The following is a 25,524-nucleotide window of genomic DNA, read 5'->3' on the forward strand; positions in this document are numbered from 1 at the left end:
AGAGAGAGAGAGAGAGAGAGAGAGAGAGAGAGAGAGAGAGAGGGAGATGGAGAGAAATGACAGACAGACAGACAGACAGACAGACAGACAGACAGACAGACAGACAGACAGACAGACAGACAGACAGACAGACAGACAGACAGACAGACAGACAGACAGACAGACGTGTGTCTGTGAGATGGAGAGAGAGAGAGAGAGAGAGAGAGAGAGATGAAGCACACCTTCACTCGTCCTCTGTCTCCTTTCCCAGAGTTCCCCTCCGCTGCTGACGTCACCGCAATCACACAGCACTGCAGCACAGGGTGTCACATGGAGATGACACACACACACACACACATACACACACCCTTCCCCCGGTGACGTAATGCCCAGCATCTGCAGGTGTAAAGCCGGTTGCTAGGAGACGCCGGCTGTCCCTACGGATGCTCGGCAACAGCTGTGTGTATGTTTTCCTGACCTACGTATACCTTCCTTGCAGAACTTCTATTTTGAGTTATAGTTATTATGAAAAATATACCAGTCAGAGGTTATATCAAAATACCTTCAGTGCAAGTCGATTTGAAAATAGCTAGCTGCAAATATCCTGTTGAGAAAAGATTGATTTATGAACAAAATTCAAACATCTATGACTTATTAACCGTCGAGATTTGTTAAGCTAACATTGACTGAAATATTCAGGTAACAGATGTAAACAAATTTATGTATGAAGCAGTTAACACCAAAATTGTGGAGCAGTGGTTCCCAAACTGTGGTGCGTGCACCTCTTATAATATTAAATATAATTATAAATAGGTTTGGGAACCACTGGTCTACAGTATGTTTGTTTATGCATGATATCTAGTATGGCCAAAGCTGTGAGTATAGGCAATTACATGTGTCATTAAATCACTTGCTAAATGTTTGATAGTTAGGAAACAAATGGGCCCTTACAGGTTTGTAACTCAAGTGACAGTTCCACTCTGAGTTAAATTGATACTAAGGATTTGACAGTGCAGATTGGAGTCTTTTTATGTTGACTGAAATTGTGGCCTGTGTTTTCTGGGAGTTTACTTTAAAGATTAAAGCTAGCGTATAAAAGCGGGGTCAGACAGGGATCGAGACAAAGAGGTTGTTTGTTGCGTGCAACCAGTGAGTCACCATGGGGGCTACAGATGATGGCCATCAGCGGTGAAGTGGCCCCACTTCAAAGAGATTATACACTTACAGTATGTACACAACCACTCACACACAGTTAGAACCAGATACTACATGCACACACACGCGTGCACACACACACACACACACACACACACGCTCGCGCGCACGCACCTCCACATCACGGACATGACCTGACACAGCGACAACAACAGAGCGGTCAGTGTGGGCTTGTAGAGGGTATACAGGGCACATAATAAACTCTCTCTCTCCCCCTCTCTGGTTGGCCTCAGCACTAGGGTTCAGACCAATACTCACCATCGACTCAGAAACGCGAGGTTTACATGAATGCATAAGAGCCAAGCCTCTAGCTCACACTCACACACGACACAAGTCGACCTTCTGAACAACAGAGCATCGATAGTTCAGATTTGCACGCGAATGAATGTCGAATTGCAAGTGTGAAACAATGCTGAAATTGTCTGAGAAGATGTTTTCTTGTCCATTTCTACTGACTTGTTTTATAGTGATGTTAGGAAACCACCGTAGCCTACAGAGCTGCGAGTGTGAGAAGTGTTTGCGTGGTGAGAGGGAGTTCAAAGCATCGTTACCTTTGAGATAGGAGGGAGTACAGACTGGTTTTACTCCAATGCATTTGTGCGTTATCACTTCTTTGTAATAAGTTCACATTAAAGATTGAGTGCCGTGACTCCATGATCATCAGGTAGTATGAATAGAGGGTATGCGCATGCTTAAAGTGAATGGCACATCGAGTGGCAAAGCAACAGGCAAAGTGAGTTTAACATTGTTTAATGTTGTTTAATGCAATCAGATTTCTGTTTGGATGCATGGGCTGTCAAGGCCAGAAAGTAGTTTTTTGCCACTCAGTAGGCGTTCCTGCATAACTTCCGGGTTTGATGATGATGTCACGCGCATACTCACTATACTAGAAGTAGTTTTATGTGGCCACACCCACCAGTTCACTAACGCCAACCACCTGAACGTAAGTCTCGCCCACATCTGTTGTTGTACATAATAACCGGGCAGGGGTTAAGGGTTATGATGTCACTAAAAGTGGTGTAGTTCGATTGGGCCTTTCGACTCAAAGGCTTTCAGCTTTCAGGAAGAAACCAAAAATAGTCATGTAGGGAAGACATATATTATAACTTATAAGTTATAAGTTCCACACCTGGTGGTCTATTAGAGTAATGTTAACTTCATATACACAATAGTAAAAGTACAAAAATCACGGCACTCAATCTTTAAAATTCAATCAGGACTGACAGGCCTGCAGCTTGTTCTTTTTCACGGAAAAACCAACTGTAAGAAGCAGTGCTCTGCTCTGTGTACTGACCCTTGGCCCTTCACTGCCATGTTATATACAAATGCATGCCATCAACACAATACTGTAGGGAGCATAGGGGACTGACTGGGGAGGGCTTTGTTGAACTGAATGAACTGACTGTGTAATGTAATGTATATGGACTGGGAGTGTTGACTGTAACCTGACGCTGCCAGATGAGGGCGGTATTGGGTAACCATGTTCCCCAACACAGCCTTCATCTGGGATCTCTCAGGGAGTTGAGCTGACAAAAATCCGTTCCGTACCGGACCAATCAGCGTGAGCTAAGGGCGGGATATGTGCGAAACCGGATGTGAAGCTATATAGACATGTCAATATGATTGGTTGTGTTTGCACGCCCACACGGTGATAGACAGACGGTCCCATCCAATCATCTACCAAGTATCTTGAAAAAAAGGAACAGCCCCGTCATCGAATTTGCTTCCGCGATCCCAGATCCCAATAAGCTGTGAAACAAATTTGTGTAGCAAGCTTCTTGGATCTGGCAGCGTCAGGTTATGTTGACTGCAGCTTGGCTATATTTTGCGGTGAGCGACACTGCCGGCCGGCCGCGCTACCAAATATCTACATATCAGGCGTATATGTTGTGAGGCAGTGAAGCACAACGTACATTCTAGCTAGTTGGGGGTCGCAGCGGGCACAAGAACTTGTTCATTGTGTTGTCCTGCTAAATCAATGCATACGTGCGCGTGCACACACAGGTGCGAGAAAACCCTGAACATACATACATACATGGCTATGTTCAAACGGCTGTGCACGCCAACAGGTACACAAAATGCACTCGCACGGCAGGAGAAAAAACAAACTAGCTATACAAAATAAATGCAGCACTCACAAACAAGAGAGAGTGTGTGTGTGTGTCTGTGTGTGTGTGTGTGTGTGTGTGTTGTGCACGCACGTGCGTGCGCGTCACACTCTCGCTGGCGAGTGTAGGGGCGTACAAATACGCACCGGTCTGTCATGCCCCCTTAGCGTCTCTCCGGGCCACTGAGCCCCCGCCGCGCCTCCGTGGATTTCAGATTTCACAGGTCACCTGGTCGCTGGTATGCTTTTTGGCCAGACACGATCACTCCGCTCACTGTGGGGATTTGGAACAATCCAAGAGGGGAGGGAGGGAGAGAGAGAGGTCTAGGGGGGGGGAGGTGGACGACGGCTACTGCTGCGGCTCACAAACAATACCGTTTTGACCACGGTGTGTACGTGACCTGCACTGTATATTATGCCTACGCACGCGCGCCAACAGTCTGAGCCTCTGAGGGATGGACAGAAAAAAACGTGTGCATGTTAGTTAGTAGGCCTTTAAAGGGACATTTCACCCACTGGAAGAAACAGCAGTCACAATGTTAATAGTCATTTTGTAGATAGCACAATTTGTCCAGAAAAATAATGAAGTCTGTCTGTTTGACTATAGGGTTTGACTGAATTACTACAATAATGTTTAAAAAGCAGGTGGCTTGCACACATCCAGTTCCTGGCTGGTGCTGGACAAAGGTAGATACATACAGTGAAGAAGTGGTCCGCACACAGGCTTTTCTCCAACAGTGTTTATTATAAACACCATTATAAATGAAGACACTTAGGGCTGTATTTTACTTGTCTTAAGGTCTTATTACTTAACTTAAGAGCTGGAGGCGTGATCAATGCCATTTGGCTATTCTGAGTGTAGCAAAGCCTGTGTGCGGACCACTTCTTCACTGTATGAATTACTACAATAATAAACTACCATAATGCTTTGGTGCACTGCCCCTCCTCGTGGAGAGGTGGAAGGTTTGCGTGGAGCAGGCGTGACAACGTTCAGGCGTGACAACATTCAGTCCAGGAAAGGAAGTGAGACCAATAATGTCTGACGTATATCATCAGACATTTGAAATACTAAAATATCTAAAAACATATTACGCTCATAAAACCCCCCCCAGGAAAGTGTTTCGTGTGTCCTAGACATCATTAAAAATAAGATCTGGTTGGTTGCAAAAGGGGTGAAGTGGCCCTTTAAGAATAGTGTGTATGAATGTGCACCGTGCGTGCACGCACACGGTCCCTCCCTCGTATTCCGATATACATTTTGGCCATTTGAAAATAGCGGATGCACACGCAGATCCGACACACCAAAGATCCAGTGGTGGAAAGTAACTAAGTACTTTTACTTAAGTACTGTGCTTAAGTACAATTTTGAGGTATTTGTACTTTACTTGAGTATTTCCAATTTCCAGTACTTAAATTTGTACTTTTACTTCACTACAATTATTTGAAAACTTTAGTTACTAGTTACTTTGGCGATTTTGATTAGAAAACATACATTAACCACTTCAAACCTATACATTACAGCCGCTTGAAAATAGCCGATCTTGTAGATCGGCTATTTTCAATAGATTTTGTACACATTTTGAACTTGTGAAATGGGACATTCTATAATATGAGTACGTTTACTTTTAGTACTTTAAGTACATTTTGATGCCGATACTTTTGTACTTTTACTTGTAATAGTTCTAAATTGCAGTATTGGTACTTTTACTTAAGTAAAAACAATTGAGTACTTTTTCCACCACTGCAAAGATCCGACATGCGGTCGAACATGCGCTGCTCCCGTGCATGCTTGCGGTTAGTGTTAAGTTGGGGTTTGACTTGAGGTAGGTTGTCGGTCTAATAGGACCAACAGTATGTCGTAACTAAAGCATAAGTACATTTTAATACCAAATACCAATACCAGTACTTTTTCTCAAGTACATTTTGAATTCCAGACTTCTACTTGTAACACACACACACACACACACACACACACACACACACACACACACACACACACACACACACACACACACCTCATATGACCATGACTCAGCAATTATCTCCGCCCCTCTCTTACCGTACTTCACCCTATAGCTTCACTCACACACCCACACGCACACTCACTCACACATACACAGCCACCTTCCCATATTCCCTGAACATTTGTCATCACGTCCCAGGTTTTCACTGTAGAGAGGGCTTTAAGAGCAGCAGTTTGTCCCAGGTTTTCACTGTAGAGAGGGCTTTAAGAGCACCAGGTTTTCACTGTAGAGAGGGCTTTAAGAGCAGCAGTTTGTCCCAGGTTTTCACTGTAGAGAGGGCTTTAAGAGCACCAGGTTTTCACTGTAGAGAGGGCTTTAAGAGCAGGTTTTCACTGTAGAGAGGGCTTTAAGAGCACCAGGTTTTCACTGTAGAGAGGGCTTTAAGAGCAGCAGTTTGTCCCAGGTTTTCACTGTAGAGAGGGCTTTAAGAGCAGCAGGTTTTCACTGTAGAGAGGGCTTTAAGAGCAGCAGTTTGTCCCAGGTTTTCACTGTAGAGAGGGCTTTAAGAGCACCAGGTTTTCACTGTAGAGAGGGCTTTAAGAGCAGCAGTTTGTCCCAGGTTTTCACTGTAGAGAGGGCTTTAAGAGCACCAGGTTTTCACTGTAGAGAGGGCTTTAAGAGCAGGTTTTCACTGTAGAGAGGGCTTTAAGAGCACCAGGTTTTCACTGTAGAGAGGGCTTTAAGAGCAGCAGTTTGTCCCAGGTTTTCACTGTAGAGAGGGCTTTAAGAGCACCAGGTTTTCACTGTAGAGAGGGCTTTAAGAGCAGCAGTTTGTCCCAGGTTTTCACTGTAGAGAGGGCTTTAAGAGCACCAGGTTTTCACTGTAGAGAGGGCTTTAAGAGCAGGTTTTCACTGTAGAGAGGGCTTTAAGAGCACCAGGTTTTCACTGTAGAGAGGGCTTTAAGAGCAGCAGTTTGTCCCAGGTTTTCACTGTAGAGAGGGCTTTAAGAGCAGCAGGTTTTCACTGTAGAGAGGGCTTTAAGAGCAGCAGTTTGTCCCAGGTTTTCACTGTAGAGAGGGCTTTAAGAGCACCAGGTTTTCACTGTAGAGAGGGCTTTAAGAGCAGCAGTTTGTCCCAGGTTTTCACTGTAGAGAGGGCTTTAAGAGCACCAGGTTTTCACTGTAGAGAGGGCTTTAAGAGCAGGTTTTCACTGTAGAGAGGGCTTTAAGAGCACCAGGTTTTCACTGTAGAGAGGGCTTTAAGAGCAGCAGTTTGTCCCAGGTTTTCACTGTAGAGAGGGCTTTAAGAGCAGCAGGTTTTCACTGTAGAGAGGGCTTTAAGAGCAGCAGGTTTTCACTGTAGAGAGGGCTTTAAGAGCAGGTTTTCACTGTAGAGAGGGCTTTAAGAGCAGCAGTTTGTCCCAGGTTTTCACTGTAGAGAGGGCTTTAAGAGCAGCAGTTTGTCCCAGGTTTTCACTGTAGAGAGGGCTTTAAGAGCAGCAGTTTGTCATCATGTCCCAGGTTTTCACTGTAGAGAGGGCTTTAAGAGCAGCAGTTTGTCATCATGTCCCAGGTTTTCACTGTAGAGAGGGCTTTAAGAGCAGCAGTTTGTCATCATGTCCCAGGTTTTCACTGTAGAGAGGGCTTTAAGAGCAGCAGTTTGTCATCACGTCCCAGGTTTTCACTGTAGAGAGGGCTTTAAGAGCAGCAGTTTGTCATCACGTCCCAGGTTTTCACTGTAGAGAGGGCTTTAAGAGCAGCAGTTTGTCATCACGTCCCAGGTTTTCACTGTAGAGAGGGCTTTAAGAGCAGCAGTTTGTCATCACGTCCCAGGTTTTCACTGTAGAGAGGGCTTTAAGAGCAGCAGTTTTTCACTGTAGAGAGGGCTTTAAGAGCAGCAGTTTTTCACTGTAGAGAGGGCTTTAAGAGCAGCAGGTTTTCACTGTAGAGAGGGCTTTAAGAGCAGCAGGTTTTCACTGTAGAGAGGGCTTTAAGAGCAGCAGGTTTTCACTGTAGAGAGGGCTTTAAGAGCAGCAGTTTGTTTCACTGTAGAGAGGGCTTTAAGAGCAGCAGGTTTTCACTGTAGAGAGGGCTTTAAGAGCAGCAGGTTTTCACTGTAGAGAGGGCTTTAAGAGCAGCAGGTTTTCACTGTAGAGAGGGCTTTAAGAGCAGCAGGTTTTCACTGTAGAGAGGGCTTTAAGAGCAGCAGGTTTTCACTGTAGAGAGGGCTTTAAGAGCAGCAGGTTTTCACTGTAGAGAGGGCTTTAAGAGCAGCAGTTTGGTACCAGGTTTTCACTGTAGAGAGGGCTTTAAGAGCAGCAGGTTTTCACTGTAGAGAGGGCTTTAAGAGCACCAGGTTTTCACTGTAGAGAGGGCTTTAAGAGCAGCAGTTTGTCCCAGGTTTTCACTGTAGAGAGGGCTTTAAGAGCACCAGGTTTTCACTGTAGAGAGGGCTTTAAGAGCAGGTTTTCACTGTAGAGAGGGCTTTAAGAGCACCAGGTTTTCACTGTAGAGAGGGCTTTAAGAGCAGCAGTTTGTCCCAGGTTTTCACTGTAGAGAGGGCTTTAAGAGCAGCAGGTTTTCACTGTAGAGAGGGCTTTAAGAGCAGCAGGTTTTCACTGTAGAGAGGGCTTTAAGAGCAGGTTTTCACTGTAGAGAGGGCTTTAAGAGCAGCAGTTTGTCCCAGGTTTTCACTGTAGAGAGGGCTTTAAGAGCAGCAGTTTGTCCCAGGTTTTCACTGTAGAGAGGGCTTTAAGAGCAGCAGTTTGTCATCATGTCCCAGGTTTTCACTGTAGAGAGGGCTTTAAGAGCAGCAGTTTGTCATCATGTCCCAGGTTTTCACTGTAGAGAGGGCTTTAAGAGCAGCAGTTTGTCATCATGTCCCAGGTTTTCACTGTAGAGAGGGCTTTAAGAGCAGCAGTTTGTCATCACGTCCCAGGTTTTCACTGTAGAGAGGGCTTTAAGAGCAGCAGTTTGTCATCACGTCCCAGGTTTTCACTGTAGAGAGGGCTTTAAGAGCAGCAGTTTGTCATCACGTCCCAGGTTTTCACTGTAGAGAGGGCTTTAAGAGCAGCAGTTTGTCATCACGTCCCAGGTTTTCACTGTAGAGAGGGCTTTAAGAGCAGCAGTTTTTCACTGTAGAGAGGGCTTTAAGAGCAGCAGTTTTTCACTGTAGAGAGGGCTTTAAGAGCAGCAGGTTTTCACTGTAGAGAGGGCTTTAAGAGCAGCAGGTTTTCACTGTAGAGAGGGCTTTAAGAGCAGCAGGTTTTCACTGTAGAGAGGGCTTTAAGAGCAGCAGTTTGTTTCACTGTAGAGAGGGCTTTAAGAGCAGCAGGTTTTCACTGTAGAGAGGGCTTTAAGAGCAGCAGGTTTTCACTGTAGAGAGGGCTTTAAGAGCAGCAGGTTTTCACTGTAGAGAGGGCTTTAAGAGCAGCAGGTTTTCACTGTAGAGAGGGCTTTAAGAGCAGCAGGTTTTCACTGTAGAGAGGGCTTTAAGAGCAGCAGGTTTTCACTGTAGAGAGGGCTTTAAGAGCAGCAGTTTGGTACCAGGTTTTCACTGTAGAGAGGGCTTTAAGAGCAGCAGGTTTTCACTGTAGAGAGGGCTTTAAGAGCAGCAGGTTTTCACTGTAGAGAGGGCTTTAAGAGCAGCAGGTTTTCACTGTAGAGAGGGCTTTAAGAGCAGCAGGTTTTCACTGTAGAGAGGGCTTTAAGAGCAGCAGTTTGGTACCAGGTTTTCACTGTAGAGAGGGCTTTAAGAGCAGCAGTTTGGTACCAGGTTTTCACTGTAGAGAGGGCTTTAAGAGCAGCAGTTTGGTACCAGGTTTTCACTGTAGAGAGGGCTTTAAGAGCAGCAGTTTGTCATCACGTCCCAGGTTTTCACTGTAGAGAGGGCTTTAAGAGCAGCAGTTTGGTACCAGGTTTTCACTGTAGAGAGGGCTTTAAGAGCAGCAGTTTGGTACCAGGTTTTCACTGTAGAGAGGGCTTTAAGAGCAGCAGTTTGTCATCACGTCCCAGGTTTTCACTGTAGAGAGGGCTTTAAGAGCAGCAGTTTGGTACCAGGTTTTCACTGTAGAGAGGGCTTTAAGAGCAGCAGTTTGGTACCAGGTTTTCACTGTAGAGAGGGCTTTAAGAGCAGCAGTTTGGTACCAGGTTTTCACTGTAGAGAGGGCTTTAAGAGCAGCAGTTTGGTACCAGGTTTTCACTGTAGAGAGGGCTTTAAGAGCAGCAGTTTGGTACCAGGTTTTCACTGTAGAGAGGGCTTTAAGAGCAGCAGTTTGGTACCAGGTTTTCACTGTAGAGAGGGCTTTAAGAGCAGCAGTTTGGTACCAGGTTTTCACTGTAGAGAGGGCTTTAAGAGCAGCAGTTTGGTACCAGGTTTTCACTGTAGAGAGGGCTTTAAGAGCAGCAGTTTGGTACCAGGTTTTCACTGTAGAGAGGGCTTTAAGAGCAGCAGTTTGGTACCAGGTTTTCACTGTAGAGAGGGCTTTAAGAGCAGCAGTTTGGTACCAGGTTTTCACTGTAGAGAGGGCTTTAAGAGCAGCAGTTTGGTACCAGGTTTTCACTGTAGAGAGGGCTTTAAGAGCAGCAGTTTGTGCCTGCACTGGCTCGCCACTGTCGACAGGGGGACTCGTGTGGCTGTTATTATACTGCAAAGTCACTGCAATGTCAAACGGAAACGCTGATGACAGTCAGGCATGCAGGCAGGCAGTCCATCACTCAAGACGGCCAGGCAGTCACTCGGCCCGCCAGAGAACCAGCTATTCAGTTTCTTTACAAAGGAGAAGAAAACAAGCAGGCTATAAACTCATTCTCAGAAGACCCTGGGGGACCACCCGGTCCCCCAGGGTCCTTGAGAGGGGGGGTTCCAACAAAATGAGTCAATACAGCATCAAAATCAACCGCATAACCCTATCTTAACCACATCTCCTCTCCTCTCAGCCAAAATTCTCACATGTCTCCCCCCTTCTCTGCATCTGCCACTGGCTCCCGGTCGCTGATGCTGGCCTTCAAAGCAACCAAAGGTATGGCACCCCCATATCTTGCAAGTCTGATCGAACCCTACAAACCCTCCCGCACGCTCAGATCAGCCAGGCCACGCAAGGAAGCTGGACGTACCTTCACTATTATGAACGCCGGTACAACGCTCTCCCAATCTTCCGCCGTAGTCTGAAAACCCACCTCTTCAGACTCAATCTTAGCCCGTAGCACTTGCCGTATCACTTGCCCTAGCCTCGACGACCATATAGGCGTATGCAAAGGCTCAATTTATGTAAGTTAGACAGCACTTTATGTAGACATAGCACTAGTATACGACTATACGCATAGTTTCATTATATAGATATTCCACTGTTCTTAGCTTATGTATGATTCATGATGACTATTATTTATGTACTGTATACTGTATGATGCATTACCATGTTTTTGTTCTTGCTTACTGTAAGTCGCTTTGGATTAAGAGCGTCTTCCTTAAAAAAAAAAGAGAGAACAGATTGGGGGATTCTCAAGGAACTGCCCCGAAAAGACGATTATCTTTATGTCAAAAGTTCTATTACACAGGCCTAATCAAGCAGTTCCCAAACATTTTTTGGCCATGCACCCCCCGTTACCTCCAAACCTAGCTGACGCACCCCCCCACATGGAAATACAAATTGCATAAGCTATATAGAGACATTCCCTATATATCTACATATATGCACTTTGCACATACAGTATGAGCCTGAATATTGAATATATGTGCAGCATAGGCTATATTCTGCATATTATTGTCATAATATGTTAATATATTTAACCCATTTTGGGCAGGAACCCGTTTTGGTTTTAGCATTACGTTATGCTTTAGCTATTGAAAAATAGCAGATCTACAAGCTCATAGCGCGCCACCGAGTGTCGCGCTATGAGCTTTTAGGTCTGCTATTTTTGAAAAATCGAAGAACGACCGACATAGAAACATAGCTTTTTCAGAAAACTGTCAGGATGTAGAAGACTATTTAGAATCTGATCTCAGGTAAGAATGGGTTCAAATAAAACCATAGCACCACCACCATTAGTCTTTGTTTGGGAACCACTGATCGATTATATCTCAAGAGTGGAGAGACGTATAGAAACAAGAGAAAGGCGGGTTTTGCAAACCCAGGCATTTGTGTAGGACATTTAAATGTCAAGTTTGAGCGTTGAGACATTTAAACGGCTTAACCACTTAAACCCTGTTTTGTAGTATGCTATTTTATACGTCCTCATAGGATGGTGTTGGACAAAAGTTGAATATAGAAATGCAATGCTTTGTGAGCTTGAAGCCGATTATATCATATATCTGTGGATCTGGATGTCTATAAGTTGGATCTGCCGTCGAGTTCTCTGCCTCGCCAAAGCGTGCACTCAGTTGGAAGTCGGTAAAGTAAAAGTACGGAAAATGAAAATGTACTTGAGTAAAAGTACTAAAGTATCAAGCATATCAAGAGATATGCGAACAGACGATAAGATAAATGCTATCAACACTGTACTCTACCTTCAATATATAATATTATATATAAGGCAGGACAGACATAACAAATCTTCAGATCATTTTGAACCATTTAATAAAAAAATTGCCAAATGTTCACCCCAGAATAGGGACACTGCGGCTACTAGGGTTGGGGTCCGATTAGGACAGAGCATTAGTCCGACATGCGGGAACAACGCTCAGACAGTCGGACTAGCTCCCGTGTTTGCGGTTATGGTTAGGTTAGGGTTTGAGGTAGGTTGTCGGTCTAATGACTGTCGGACCAATAATAGTGTCTGAACTAAAGCAGGGTTCATGTAGAAAGTGCAATATAGCAGAGTGGATTTGAACCAATTGCCCTCTGTAGCGATTGGTATTCATCCATGGTACTTGGCACAGGACAGTACATGTGTCTAAAGTTATAAGCCCAGGTACAGTTGAAGGAGAATTCTCCTTTAATTGTACTTGGAGTGAACTTTAGACACCCTGTGCCAAGCTTGGCACAGGGTGTCCAGGTACAATTAAAGGGGAAGCTGTGAGACTATAGTGGCTATCAGATAACACTTCCTGATTCCTGTGTCCTTGGCTATTACTCATGGCTATCACCCATTATTTCTTCGGCATCTGAGCCACAGACCACCCTTTGATGAGATTCAGCCTCTCAGACCAAAGACTACAAATATTTGGTTGTCGCTGGATACGATTTTGTCCACAATTCCATGCTGTATTGATTGATGTGGTACCATAGGAGAGATAACAGGCGTTGATGGAAAAAAAAATATATATATATCTACATTCTCTAATTATGTAGACTTCTTGTAATTTAAGTAATGAAGATGTTTAACTCTGACACTCTCAAGAGTTACATTATTGCAACTATAAGTGTCTATTTGGTTACAAACTCTCCATCATTCATCATTTAGCTGAGGACCACCTGGAACCCCCTCAAGGACCACTGGTGGTCCCTGGACCACTGGTTGAGAACCACTAATTCTAGAGCATCAGGAGAAACACGTGGCTGGGGTGGGGACAACACTTTTTCACTTCCAAGTCATCAAGATAATTGTTGTGCGAATTCTGACCATTAGGCCTATCTGCTTGACCCAGTACATACAGTACATGTGGTGAATCACTTCTAAATCCTGCTCTGAAAGAATATATAATCAAAGATATGCGCCACATTTTCACGATCTTTAAAAAAATAACAGATCTACAAGCTCCTAGAGCTTGTAGATCTGCTATTTTTCAATAGGCTTATAAAACACCAAAAGGGGTTCCCGTCCAGAATGGGATAAAGCATGATTGATATACCCTTGACCTTGAACTATACTTTATCAGATTTACTGACGTCTGTGCACAAATGGTACGAGATGCATGATTCTATTCCAATTCAATCTGTTCTAGTCTCCTCGTCTCATATCTTCTGGTCACGTGGTGTACTGTGACCAATACTGTTATTCTCTATGGGGGGGTATTAAACTTCAGAAGTTGTGCGACAGTGCTGTGATACTGCCTGGTGACTGTCCTCCTCAACTGAAACGTCACTCACTTAGTTCGATGGAGACTCTTAAAGGGCCACATGGTTGCAGTGTTGTTTTTGGCAGCAAATGTCTATTTTAGTTTTAGTCATAGTCTTTGGAATTAAAATTTGTTTAGTTTTAGTCACATTTTAGTCACCTGGAATGTTTTAGTGTTAGTCTAGTTTTAGTCGACTAAATGTCATGAGATTTTAGTTGACTAAATATACAGTTGATTTAGTACACTTGCTGAAAATAGCTGATCTACAAGCTACAATCTGTAAAATGACTTACTTGTCCACTAGTCCCTTCCTAACATTTTAGTCTAGTTTTCATTTGTTTGACGAAATTGTCAATATATTTAGTCTCCGTTTTAGTCATCATAGCTTAGTTTTCATTTAGTTTCCGTCAGTGAAAAAATGTAGTCGACGGGACATTTTTCGCCTTCGTTTTAGTCGAAAACAGTATATATTACAGTTTGGAAGTGAAGTGAGAATGCGTTGCTTGGGAAGGACTCTGCATAAATGCAATGACTCTCAACCAGTGCGTTACTGGGTCATGATGAGATGTCCTGGCTGGGTCACTGATGACAGGTGATATTACTGATTCTAACAGGAACATTGTGCTCTTTATTGAAATATTGCACAAAGGGATGAGTGTATTCCGGGCGTTTGGATGCATTCAACCCTGGAAGATACTATATAGTAACTTGGGCTGAAAGGGTTAATTTGTTCTGACTTCATGGTTAAAATTCAGATCCAAAACTATACAAAACGGATGAGAACCTATAGGTTTAAAGTTTTGATGATGACGTTTTTTGCCATTTGGGAACACTAATCCTATATTTTATTAAACCATTTTGGGGCGGGAATCCCTTTTGGTGTTTTAAGCATTATGTTATACTTTAGTTATTGAAAAATAGCAGATCTACAAGCTTGTAGCGTGGCACGCGTGCCACTACAAGCTTGGGAGTCGAGCCCATGGCACACTGCCAGACTGGATTACCATCCAAGGTGCCTGGACCGCTGAGCCATAGCGCAGGCCACACTGTCAATTTCTGCATGCATGATGGGCATTATAACACACATAGGCTACAGTTAACAAACATTTCCTCTTGACTCAATGTAAGAACCGCAATCTTTAATCTCTTTATACGTTGTAAATTAATGTAAATGTTTAATAAACGATAGCACGATCTGTTGATTAGACTATCTTGCTAATCCAGCGTCATGCTTTCCAAATAAAGAGTGCAGCCAGAATAATACATCCAGTGTTTGCATTTGGATAAAAAACCTGAGGCCATAACAGATATCATTATTTGCTGAACACGGGAAAAGGTGGAAATTTGAGCCCACAGCGTTCACCCCTGGGAAGATTTAACCCATTTTGGGCGGGAACCCGGGGTGTTTCAAGCATTATGTTATACTTTAGCTATTGAAAAATAGCAGACCTACAAGCTCATAGCGTGGCCACTGAGCTTGTAGGTCTGCTATTTTTTTTAAATCGTGAAAATGTGGCGCAAATCTTTGAATATATTCTTTCAGAGCGAACGTGTTTAACTCAAATCTTTGCTTCTGGGGGAGGTCCCTGGAACAACATATTTTTAGATGGGGTCGGTGGTCAATTTCATATATTTTCATGAAAATGTTTGAGAACGACTGACACAGAAACATGGGTTTTTCAGAAAACTGTCAGGATTTAGAAGGCATTTGTAGAATCGTCCTCGGGTCTAAATGGGTTAAAATGAGCATTCTCTGTGCTCCGTTAGTCTGACTACATCAGTCCGTGACTGGCCCGCAATTCTGCTGACTGCACACCGGTCACCCGCTGACCCCACACACACTCTCCAACAAGTCCAAACCCTTGGATAGAGAGTTGTGGGAGGAGGACCTACACCAAGGGTCACTAAATAGCAGGTGAAAAGACTGTTCTTTTAGGTTATAGGGAAGAGTTATGTCACTGCACCAAGCGCCGAGGGCCATTAACCTTCCGTGGGATGTAATCTTTTGTCATCCTGTAAATATTTTCTAGGTAATGGGGGACCTCATTTAGTGTGATTGGTCAAAGGAAATGTCACGCTTAGGGGCACAATGGTAAACTACAAATTGTTTTCTTGCTGATAGCATCAGTGGTTAGTTGTAATGCATTTATTCTAACGCATAAAGCAGCGGTCAAACCTTTGTGGACCAGGGCCCACTTGAAAATCTCAAACGCTCCCGTGGACCACCTATTTGCGGTCAGGTGGGTGGGTCGCCTGCATTTTGGTGTGTGTGGAGCGCGTGTGTCGAATTTGAAGTCGGTGGGCCGAAGGGTTCTCGAGTTACGTGGATTACACACAGACAGACGTACAGACAGAGGCTTGGTGCATTTATCGATATAAGATATGTCATCAATAAAGTATTTGTGTTTTGCCAATCTGGGGGCCCTCTTCTTGCATTATCCTCACGGCCCACCAGTTTGACCCGACCTACACAGGTTGGTAATCGCTGATATAAATAACCACACAAGGACACAGCCAGTGTGCTTGACGAAATAAGAGGGCCCCAAATACCCCAATCCAAGTCATCACCATCCTCTGAATGGAAGCCATTTATTATTCTGCTATGATTTATGGGGGACCCTGAGTTCCTTGCCATTCTCTGAGACCTCTCTCTCTCTCTCCTCCCCCCCCCCCCCTCCCCTCCCCTCCCCCCCCTCCCAGGAGAGATATGTGATAAAGTGTTTCAACACTCCATATATCCTGCCATGCAGAATGCGGGTGACAAGATTAATTCATTGGTCATTTAGTCAATGGATTCGCCATACCCTCTTGATCCATGCCTGGGTAGCAGGCACTGCAGGCGCAGTTCATGCTAGTCCCAGTCGCAGTTCCTAACCTAAATTGACTGATTATAATTGCAATCTCTCCGGATCAAGGCATAAACTTCAGAGAGCTATAGGTGCATACCGTACAACAAGCTGCGTTCGGCATGTGCCAAATGCCAGTCTAGTCCAGCTGTCATGGCGAAGGTGTCTTGTTAGTTCTTTAATAACTTGACAACAAGGTAAGGGACAGTTAATCTAATACACACCAGGGACGCCTTGCGGAAAATAGGTCTGCTCTGTATTCAGAGAGAACCAGTGTTTGGAACACACACGTCATGACTCATCCCCCACCACAAGAGTACTTTAACTTTTTAAGCCACTGTTTCACCTAGAGCATAACACAAAACTCAATCTGGATCGTCACAGCTACTTTATGAAATAAAACTCCTAAATGTAATATTATATCAATACAATCGTAGTGTTTTGTCAAACATTTGGGGGTCCGCTCGACATATCCTCACGGCCCACCAGTGGGCCTCCCCGAGTCCCTGGCCCCACAGATTGGGAATCACCGCTCGATTGACGACACGCACTATGATGAGAGCATGGGATCCGACAATGTCACAGGCGGCAGCAAGTCTAATGAGCTTGTTAGCGGCGCCCAAGGATGATTTCATGGCCAGGTCACCTTCTGCCAAGCCTCTTGTCACGCTAAAAAGGGTCCCAACTCTCCCATCCACCATCGCCTCACATAAATTGGCTCGATACAAAACACCATTCTAGCTTAGCAGGGAGCATGATGAACTGAAGGCTGTTCTCCTATCAAGGGCCCTCTGTGGGATAGGCTAATGGGATGATCTGAGGTGGCGCGTAGCGCCTGCTTTCTAAAGGGGGAACTCGCCGCTGTTTAGACCATTTTAGTTTTACTTCACCTTCATTTAAATTGCATGGGAGAGAGAGAGAGAGAGAGAGAGAGAGAGAGAGAGAGAGAGGGAGAGAGAGAGAGAGGATTAGATAGTTGTTTAGAGTTTATTTACACTAGATGAAGTAGGAATGCTAAAGTTTAAACACCGTACCTAAACAATGTAATTCATTAGTAAACAATATCCTGAAATGGTAGGCCTACTATGACTGGGCTTATCTTCTGTTTTACTGGGTCTTTGGGGTGTGAATATAGTAATAGCCAGAGAAGCACTCGGATTCTGCTGCCAGTGCCAACTGGACAAGGTAGGAGGATACAGTATATAGGCTAGTCCTCGTCTCACCCTCTCTTTCAAAGACTCACTGGTTTGCGAGTAAAGAAGGCACACTTCAGACATGTCCCACATATTCCTGGAAGTGGATCAACACTGCAAAATAGTTGCGACGACGTGACAGATGATCACAAAAGTGAGGACGAAATATACAGCCCAAGAACCACAGGATAAGAACATATCGCTGACAGCAGTTCCACTTACTGCTGGGGATCCTATTATAGCCACCAACCGTGCAGAAACTCATTTACGCCTGGGTGAAGATGAGCCCTCTAATCCCATTTAAAAAAGGCACAGATTTGACAACACATTAACCCCTTAAACCTCATGCGTTTTCCATCAGGGCTGACTATACCAGTGACCTTTCCAATTTCGCTCTACATTAAATCTATGCTGAAATGCGTGATCGACACCGTTTGTCGATGTGGTATTTCCGGCAAAAGCATTCCCAACAATATGGATTGATTATTTTAATCCGATTCCTAATCAGAATTGGACCATAGGGTAGATCATGGCAATAGGAGGCCTGCAGGGGAAAATACATTCCTTAATGCATTTGTAAAAATGAGCATTAACTAGAATTGAGCCACGTCTCCGTTTTCCCTTTTTCTTCAGTTGTATCGTGGTGAAGTACACAAGACAAGAGTGGTTGGCAATTTGGCAAAGGGCCTGGTTGACAAATTGGATCATTATTCTGACTGAGTGACATCAATATCTTCTGTACGTCATTCACATTAGGAATGAATTCTGACCTACAGAAGATTCATAATGCATCTATGAAGTATGAGCGTATGTATGAGCGTCAGACACATCAGAAGTAAGTACAGTATTAATGTGACTCATTTTTTGAGGCACCGGCCTAATCGGGAACGATACGTGGGGAATGATGCAAATAGGGAAATATATAACAGCACCGTTATGCAATACAATTCCTGGTTATACCGCTGTGAGTACCAGTTGTAACTTGTAACCGTCTGTCTGTGTGTCCCTCTTGTGCCCATATGTCTGCATCCATTTCATGACCATATATGGATATTTCTATATCAGTATATGACCATAATATAGGGGTGGGATCGGCGGTTCTGGAAAGTCCTTTTGCAGTGGTTAAATTTCTATGGACAATGTCTGAAGAGTGCAAACTGTGAGAAGTGGACTGAGTGACTAAGTAATCAAATGGCGGATGTGGGGATTTAGCCAAATCAAGGGTTTGGTTGCCATGGCAATCGATGGGCTCTTTTGGGCATAGTCAGAGGCTGAGCCTTTTTTCCGGGGGTTCTGATTCTAGACAACCACCTAGGCCTATCCGACTCGACACCAGGCACAGCACTCCCTCGGGTTGGTGGCAGTGCGCGTGCCGAGTTTGAAGTCAGACGGATCTCAAGATACGTGCATTACAGACGAAGTAGAGATTCCTTGCATTTATTGTAAGATAAATTCAAATGGCATAGTGACTGAACATTAGGTTATACAGTAGGTGGCCAATCAAGATAAGACGTTTGAAATGTCTTTTTGCATAGCCTAGTAACTTAGTAAGCCTATATACCCACTCACTTTTAAAGACTCCAAAAGGCTACATTATGACCCCAGCCATTTCATAATGTACTGGTGTCAGACTAATACTACCACCTTGTGGCCTACAAGAGGAGTGACATGTTGAGAATGCAATGCATTCCACAAGAGCTGCACTTGACTGATTGCATTACCATTTACTGCAGGGGTTTTCAACAGGTGGTCCATGGAAGAATTGAAAGTGGTCCCTGACCATTCATTTAGTAATGTAGGATCTGTTGATTAAAAATAAAAATAAATCGCTTGCACTAGTTGAGAAACAGTGAACTGAATGACCCGATGACCGTCAATGTAGTCATTTTTCTGACAAGTTGGAGCACTAAGCTTAGCTCATATCCCCACCCAACACAACAATGGTCCCCAGGTCGATTCTAAGTCAGAGTGGTGGTCTCCCTCGTTCACAATTAGTTGAAAACCCCTGCATTACTGCAGTAGTAAAATATTGCTGAATTAGCAATACAAGACTAGTAGTAGGCCTACTAGTGTTGTTGGTACAAGTGGATGCTTATCTCATGCAAGCTTTTCATTTTCAAGTTTTATAGGAAGGGTTGTGTGAATAGTCCCAAGTGGACTCTAAAGCATCACACACACACACACACACACACACACACACACACACACACACACACACACACACACACACACACACACACACACACACACACACACACACACACACACACACACACACACACACACACACACACACACACACACACACACACACACACACACACACACACACACACACACACACACACACACACACACACAAATATATAGGCTTCAGGGTACCGTATTTATATTTAAGAATACAAATGAATATAATCATTTTCCTTGTTTGATGTGTTTTAATTTGAACTTTTTAAGCCATGACAAGGAGCTGAGACTGTGGCAGAAATAATAACATTGGAAGGACTTAACAAAATCCCATGAAAAATTTAAAATAACCATGACATGAAACCATGTCAACTTTAAAAGAGTCAACTTTAAAATAACTTCTCCAACCAATTTGGGCGAACATACAAAACTTAAAAATGCACTTTGGCTTTTATATTATCTTTTAAATTATTTGAGACTTGAAATGCCAGCAGCAATGTGGACATGAACAAAAGAAAACTATGTATTTTAAAACTTTTTTCTTTTCCAAACTTTTGTCCAAATAACATTGACTTCAAAACACAAGTTCTTAAAAAGCAATCTTCATGTCAACATCTTACATACTTCTTTTTTCTTCTTTTTTACATTTTGCTTTAGCTTGCTGCCAAGCACACATCCTCTAAACAAAAGTTGGATTCACTTGTAGCCCTTTTGAATTGAAATTCATTGAGAAATATCTTAAAACTTTAGAATTTCAATTCAGAACTGGCTGCAACCAGAACTATATTGCTGTCAAATAAGTTTTTTTGTATAGCTATGAATTTGCCACGGTGTCAAATGAATAAATAACTTTTGTCTTTAGAAAATTTGAATTTTCTTTCTACCTGCATTTGTAGCAGAAGTGGTAGTCGTTTACAAATGTAAAACACATACAAAACAAAAGGCAGAGTTTCTCAAACTCTGTGGACCCAGAATTCTGAAGGTCTTCAATATAGCTTGTCAGGTACCCGTTTTTACCTGACAGTTGAATGCCGTAAACTCCCTGGGTAGACTTAAATAATAGCAGGTTCAAATCAAATTCATCACCTCCCGTCACTACAAAGGAGGCAGAAACATCTGAACCTGGATCGGTGGGGAGAGGAATTACGTTCATGTCCCCATATCCTACAACGCACTCGTCTCCTCAACGGGCGAGGGCCGATTCACCACTTATTTACGTGGGGAAAAAAACACGCCTTTGTTTTTTAGCTTTTGTTTAGATTGACATGGAGGAGTGGACAAAGACCAGACGTGTAGCACGGAGACATTCGGCCACAAATTGGCCTCATACACGCAAATGCACATACAGGCGCACACGCACGCACACACACACAAACACACGAAGGGAAGCACGTGAGCTCATTTAATTGCCGTTGTCTGAGGAGCTGGGCCACGGCTCGGAGCTGCGTCGGCCGAAGGTGGGTCCCCATGTGCTCCAGGGGTTGTAGGTCGGGCTCAGGTTGCCAGCGGAGTCCCGCGCCACCAGCGAGGGGGCGGGACTCCTGCTGTCTCCCACGCAGCCCATCAGGTCGGCCAGGTGGGAGGAGGCGGAGGAGGACGCCGCAGAGGGCACCGGCGCGAAGACCGTCGCAGAGGCCGGCGGCGGGAAGGAGGACACGGAGGGTGTCGGTGGGAAGGTGGAAACGGACCCCGGTGGAGGGAATGAGCTTGCGGTGGATGGCGATGGGAAGGAGGAGTGCAGTGGGGCGGAGTCCACGCTCGTGGACCAGATGGAGGGGCTGAAGGGAGGACTGGTAGACCATAGGCTACTGCTGCCCAGAATGGACTGGGGGGGGGGGGGGGGGGGGGTGGACAAGAGATAACAGCTTTGTTTCAATTGAACCGTCACGTAACACTATTAATAATAATAATAATAATAAAGAACCCTATATACTTTGTTGACTGGGATGCCCCAGGGGTCTATTACTTGGTTCCCTCCTTTTTCCCCCCTCCACGTCAAATCTCTTTGGCGAACCTAGCATATCCAAAAAGTCGCATTGCAAGAATAGCTGATTTAACACCACACATGTCGCATTGGGACGTGTAGTTTTACTGTAAATTGCCAATTTAATAAAAGTATAATTCAGGCTTAAGTGGCTATGCCAACTGATTAAACTAGACACCAAATGGTCATGGTAACACAGAATATTCACAATCCATGCACTGTCAACACGGGAAATGACACTGCTCACTGACGGATGACAACCTATGTTTTTTAACCCATTTTAGGCGGGAACCCCTTTTGGTGTTAGCATTACGTTATGCTTTAGCTATTTAAAAATAGCAGATCTACAAGCTCATAGTGCGCCACCGAGTGGCGACTGACATAGAAACATAGCTTTTTCAGAAAACTGTCAGGATGTAGAAGACATTTTTAGAATCTGATCTCAGGTCAGAATGGGTTAAATGTCTGTCTTATGGTAGACGTTGTTTACCAAATGACAAGCTATTACATAATGAGAGTGTGTGTGTGTGTGTGTGTGTGTGTGTGTGTGTGTGTGTGTGTGTGTGTGTGTGTCTCTTACAGTGGGGGCGGTGGTGGTGGTGGTGGTGGACCTGGGGGGCCATGGTTCCAGAGGGTCGCTGGGCCACATGGAGGTGGGGGAGGTGGAGGTGGGCGCCGGGCGGGAACCACCGTGGCCAAACTCGGGCCAACCCTGCCGGGGCTCAGAGTTCCTCGAAGATGCGATCCCACTGAACACTGTGACAGAGAGAGGACATTCATAATTAGTATTGAGTAAGAATAAGTTAGCCCTCAAATTCATCTCAAGGTGCTTTACAACACTGGAAATATACAATGTATTGACACCAAGTTGACAAATTGTGCACTCAACTCTATTAACAACATCCACATTGAACACATATATCAGTGATTCCCACTATGTTTGTGGATATGCTTAACTAAATAAATCACCATCTAATGGGACCATACATGATACGATATCAGCAGTCCTAGTACCTTCATCTTGGGTCATACAGTGTGACAACATAAAAGGGCAGCCACGTTCTGGCTGTGACAGAAAGCTTGGGCCATGTTTGCAGTTTTGGCAGGTGCTACCTGTCTATATTATGGTTTGTGTTACAGAATCTGCCACTTTTACTGGGAAACTTACTATATTTTTTTTTAATAAGAATCAATGACTATATGCTACTATGCTAGTCTACGGACAGTTTCATATAACATAGCTCAAGATAATATTATCCCTTAGGAGAATTGCAAACCTGTTTTCATCAGGATCGGGTTCAAAATCTCCTTTCTTACCCTTCCTACTATATTAAAGTAAAGCAATTGGCCCGGCATACTGTACGTCTGTCAATGTGATAGGGAAGCTCTACTCATGTAATGAATATGGCCAAAATCCTGCAGTGACCTTAAAAGCCTCAATTACAGTCACACTGTGCATGCACAGAAGTGGCCAGTTAATTTATTAGTGTGGGGACTGTGGAGACAACAGTGTCATGCAAGACCACTGTATGCCCACTAGATGGTAGTGTAAGCACATCAAAGTATCAAAGTGCAGGCACAGCAATTCTATTCAGTGACAAATCTTACCTCCTGACAGGTTGAAAAGGGGACTGGTCCCAAAGGCTGAGAAGGGGTTGCTCCTTCCATTCTCAACCGGGCTGAGTAGTCCAGGACTGAGGAAACTGACAGATTCAAGCAAAAAATAAATAAAAACAACAACATACAAGGTCATTGACGTTACAATATAGATATATTTTAGCATGTGTTGAGCTGTGAGGACGGCCTTGAAGTCACCTGTCTGAACAGTCGCTGTCCAGAGAGGACACGTGGCTGAGCCCGGTCCTACACATGGCCCCTCGGTTGGAACTACTGCCCCCTGTGGGACAACAACATGGCACACTTTAATACAATTCACGCACTCGTTCCGTTCCACTGTGGGGGACGTTGACAAGACGAATTGGAGGAAAATGAGAGACGGGACTAAGCAGGGTTTCTCCAAGAACATTTTAGTTTTTTACTTCAGTCAGTGAGCAAGAGGCAGGGAGGAGCAAACGAGAGGCGAATTTCAACCTCAAGACGGGGTTACATGGGAAGCCTGAGATGTGTCCTGACCATTCACGGGTACAGGCTTTGGTTCCGACACTATTATTGGTCCGACAGTCATTAGAGCGACAACCTACCTCAAACCATAACCCGTCCTAACCATAACCGCAAGCAAGGGAGCAGCACATGTTCGAGCGCTAGTCTAAACGTTCTTCCCGCATGTCGGACTAATGCTCCGTCGGAATTGCGATCGGATCCCACCATTCACATCAGAAAACATCAGTAAACAATGGTGTTTTTTTCTTTCTTATGAACACTAATGAAAATCCCTGCAAATAGTTTGGATTACGTGTTCTTCCAGTTTTGGTTTAACCCTAAATGGGTAAAAAAAAAGAACAGACCAGGAAAACGGATCCTATCGGCAGGCATGCCACTCACCTGGGCTTTTGTCGTATCCTGCAGCCACAGCAGCGAATGTGGGGTTCCCATTCTGACCGGGAAGTGAAACAGACTTGATGAGTTTGCTTTTACTGCCCACAGCAGATTTAGGCTCCATTTCACTGTAAAAAAATAAAAAATAAATTACAAGGTAGATGTGATTATGGATGATGATCGTGTGTAAATGTTTACACATGTGTCTTGAAAAAGCAATGGTTGACATGGATTTTTCTTTTTTTTTTTTTTTTTTTTTACTGCTGGCCATTTTACCAAGCATTACCAACATTTGTATTTTTGTACCAACCAATATTCCCCCATATATTTTATTCAAATGTGATGAACAAATCTAAATTATCTGCTTCCCCATTCATGTCGCCATTGAGAAGTCAAGGACATTAACATTGTCTGTGAAACAGTTGTCTCACAACAACATTACTAGTGGACGAGTAGGACAGATTTAAGAACATCTGGCCTCATATTCCAAAAATAGTAACCAGTCAGTGTTCAGGGAAACTTGGAGGAGCTCCATTTAAAACATATTTTGGGCCAGATCTGCTGAATGACATCACAAGTCCTAAAACACGTGACCCCTGCAGATGTTTTAATCAAAGGCTTACAAGGAACATACCGTGCTTTTTCATGTTCTAGCCCAGTGACTGCAAATCATGTATACTTTACATTACTGTTGACCATTTTACCAAGAATACCAACGTTTGGATTTCTTGTTGAGTGGTGCAACCACTCCATTACACAGCTGCATGTCCCTGGGTCTGTCCGTCTGTCTGTCCAAGCATGAAAATAGCTTGGTTGGTTTTCACCATTTCTCAAAGGGCCCAGGCCCGGCCCGGCACCCTGGCCAAATTCCGCACTCTACACGGAGTTGCACCACTCACTTCACACGGGTGTGACTTTTGTTTGTGGAAGAGCAACCTGATGATATTCATGTCACCATTGAGAAGCCAAGGGCATTACAATTTTGTCTGTGAAACTCTCTTTTCAAACCAATCCATGCTTTTAAAGGAATTACCACGTAACAAGAATGTAATTTTGACTGCCCCCCAAAAAGCAGCATAAAGTTCAGTGTTGAATTGTCTGTGAGAAACTACTTGCTTCATAGTACTGAAATGAATGAAATCCAATGACTTCCTGAACATTTAGGCAAATGTATATCAAAATGATGGTAATGGAAAAATTGGAAAATGTTCAGCATGTAATGAATACTATACAATGTGAACTGGAGTCAATGTAGTCCAATTAGCATACAGTAAATGTTTGTTGTGGGTTTACATTGGGCTGTAGCTTGAAGGGCTGCCTGAAGCACAGGTGGAGATTCTGGCAGAGCTTGGCGAAGGGGTCCCGATGGGTCTCTTCAGGAAGGGGTCTGCATTTATCGTCTGCATGGAGATCTGCTGCAAACTGTCCATTAAGCCTGGGGGAGAGAGAGATGTCACTGACAGAGCCGACGCTGCCATTAAAACAAATAGTCTAAACTACATGAACCCAATCATCCCTAATCTAGGCGTGTCCAGAGAGTGGCGACACTAGCGTTGA

General features: G+C 44.1%; 1 protein-coding gene across 1 annotated transcript in view; it reads right to left on the reverse strand.

Annotated features, from left to right (window-relative positions):
* Positions 1 to 19,718: 19,718 nt before the first annotated feature.
* LOC310854210 (transmembrane protein 131-like) overlaps positions 19,719 to 25,524 on the reverse strand; it is a 48,619-nt gene continuing 42,813 nt past the window's right edge. Inside the window, exons 36-41 of the mRNA XM_083758758.1 lie at positions 25,261 to 25,402; positions 23,974 to 24,095; positions 23,287 to 23,368; positions 23,080 to 23,174; positions 22,052 to 22,227; positions 19,719 to 21,312 (exon numbers count right to left, since the gene is read on the reverse strand). Coding sequence (XP_083614884.1) covers positions 20,890 to 21,312; positions 22,052 to 22,227; positions 23,080 to 23,174; positions 23,287 to 23,368; positions 23,974 to 24,095; positions 25,261 to 25,402 — 1,040 coding nt within the window. The 3' untranslated portion in view covers positions 19,719 to 20,889. The remainder of the gene's footprint in view (positions 21,313 to 22,051; positions 22,228 to 23,079; positions 23,175 to 23,286; positions 23,369 to 23,973; positions 24,096 to 25,260; positions 25,403 to 25,524) is intronic.

This window comes from Protomyctophum parallelum (assembly GCF_964188405.1).
Source record: "Protomyctophum parallelum genome assembly, chromosome: 23".
NCBI classification, from domain to species: domain Eukaryota; kingdom Metazoa; phylum Chordata; class Actinopteri; order Myctophiformes; family Myctophidae; genus Protomyctophum; species Protomyctophum parallelum.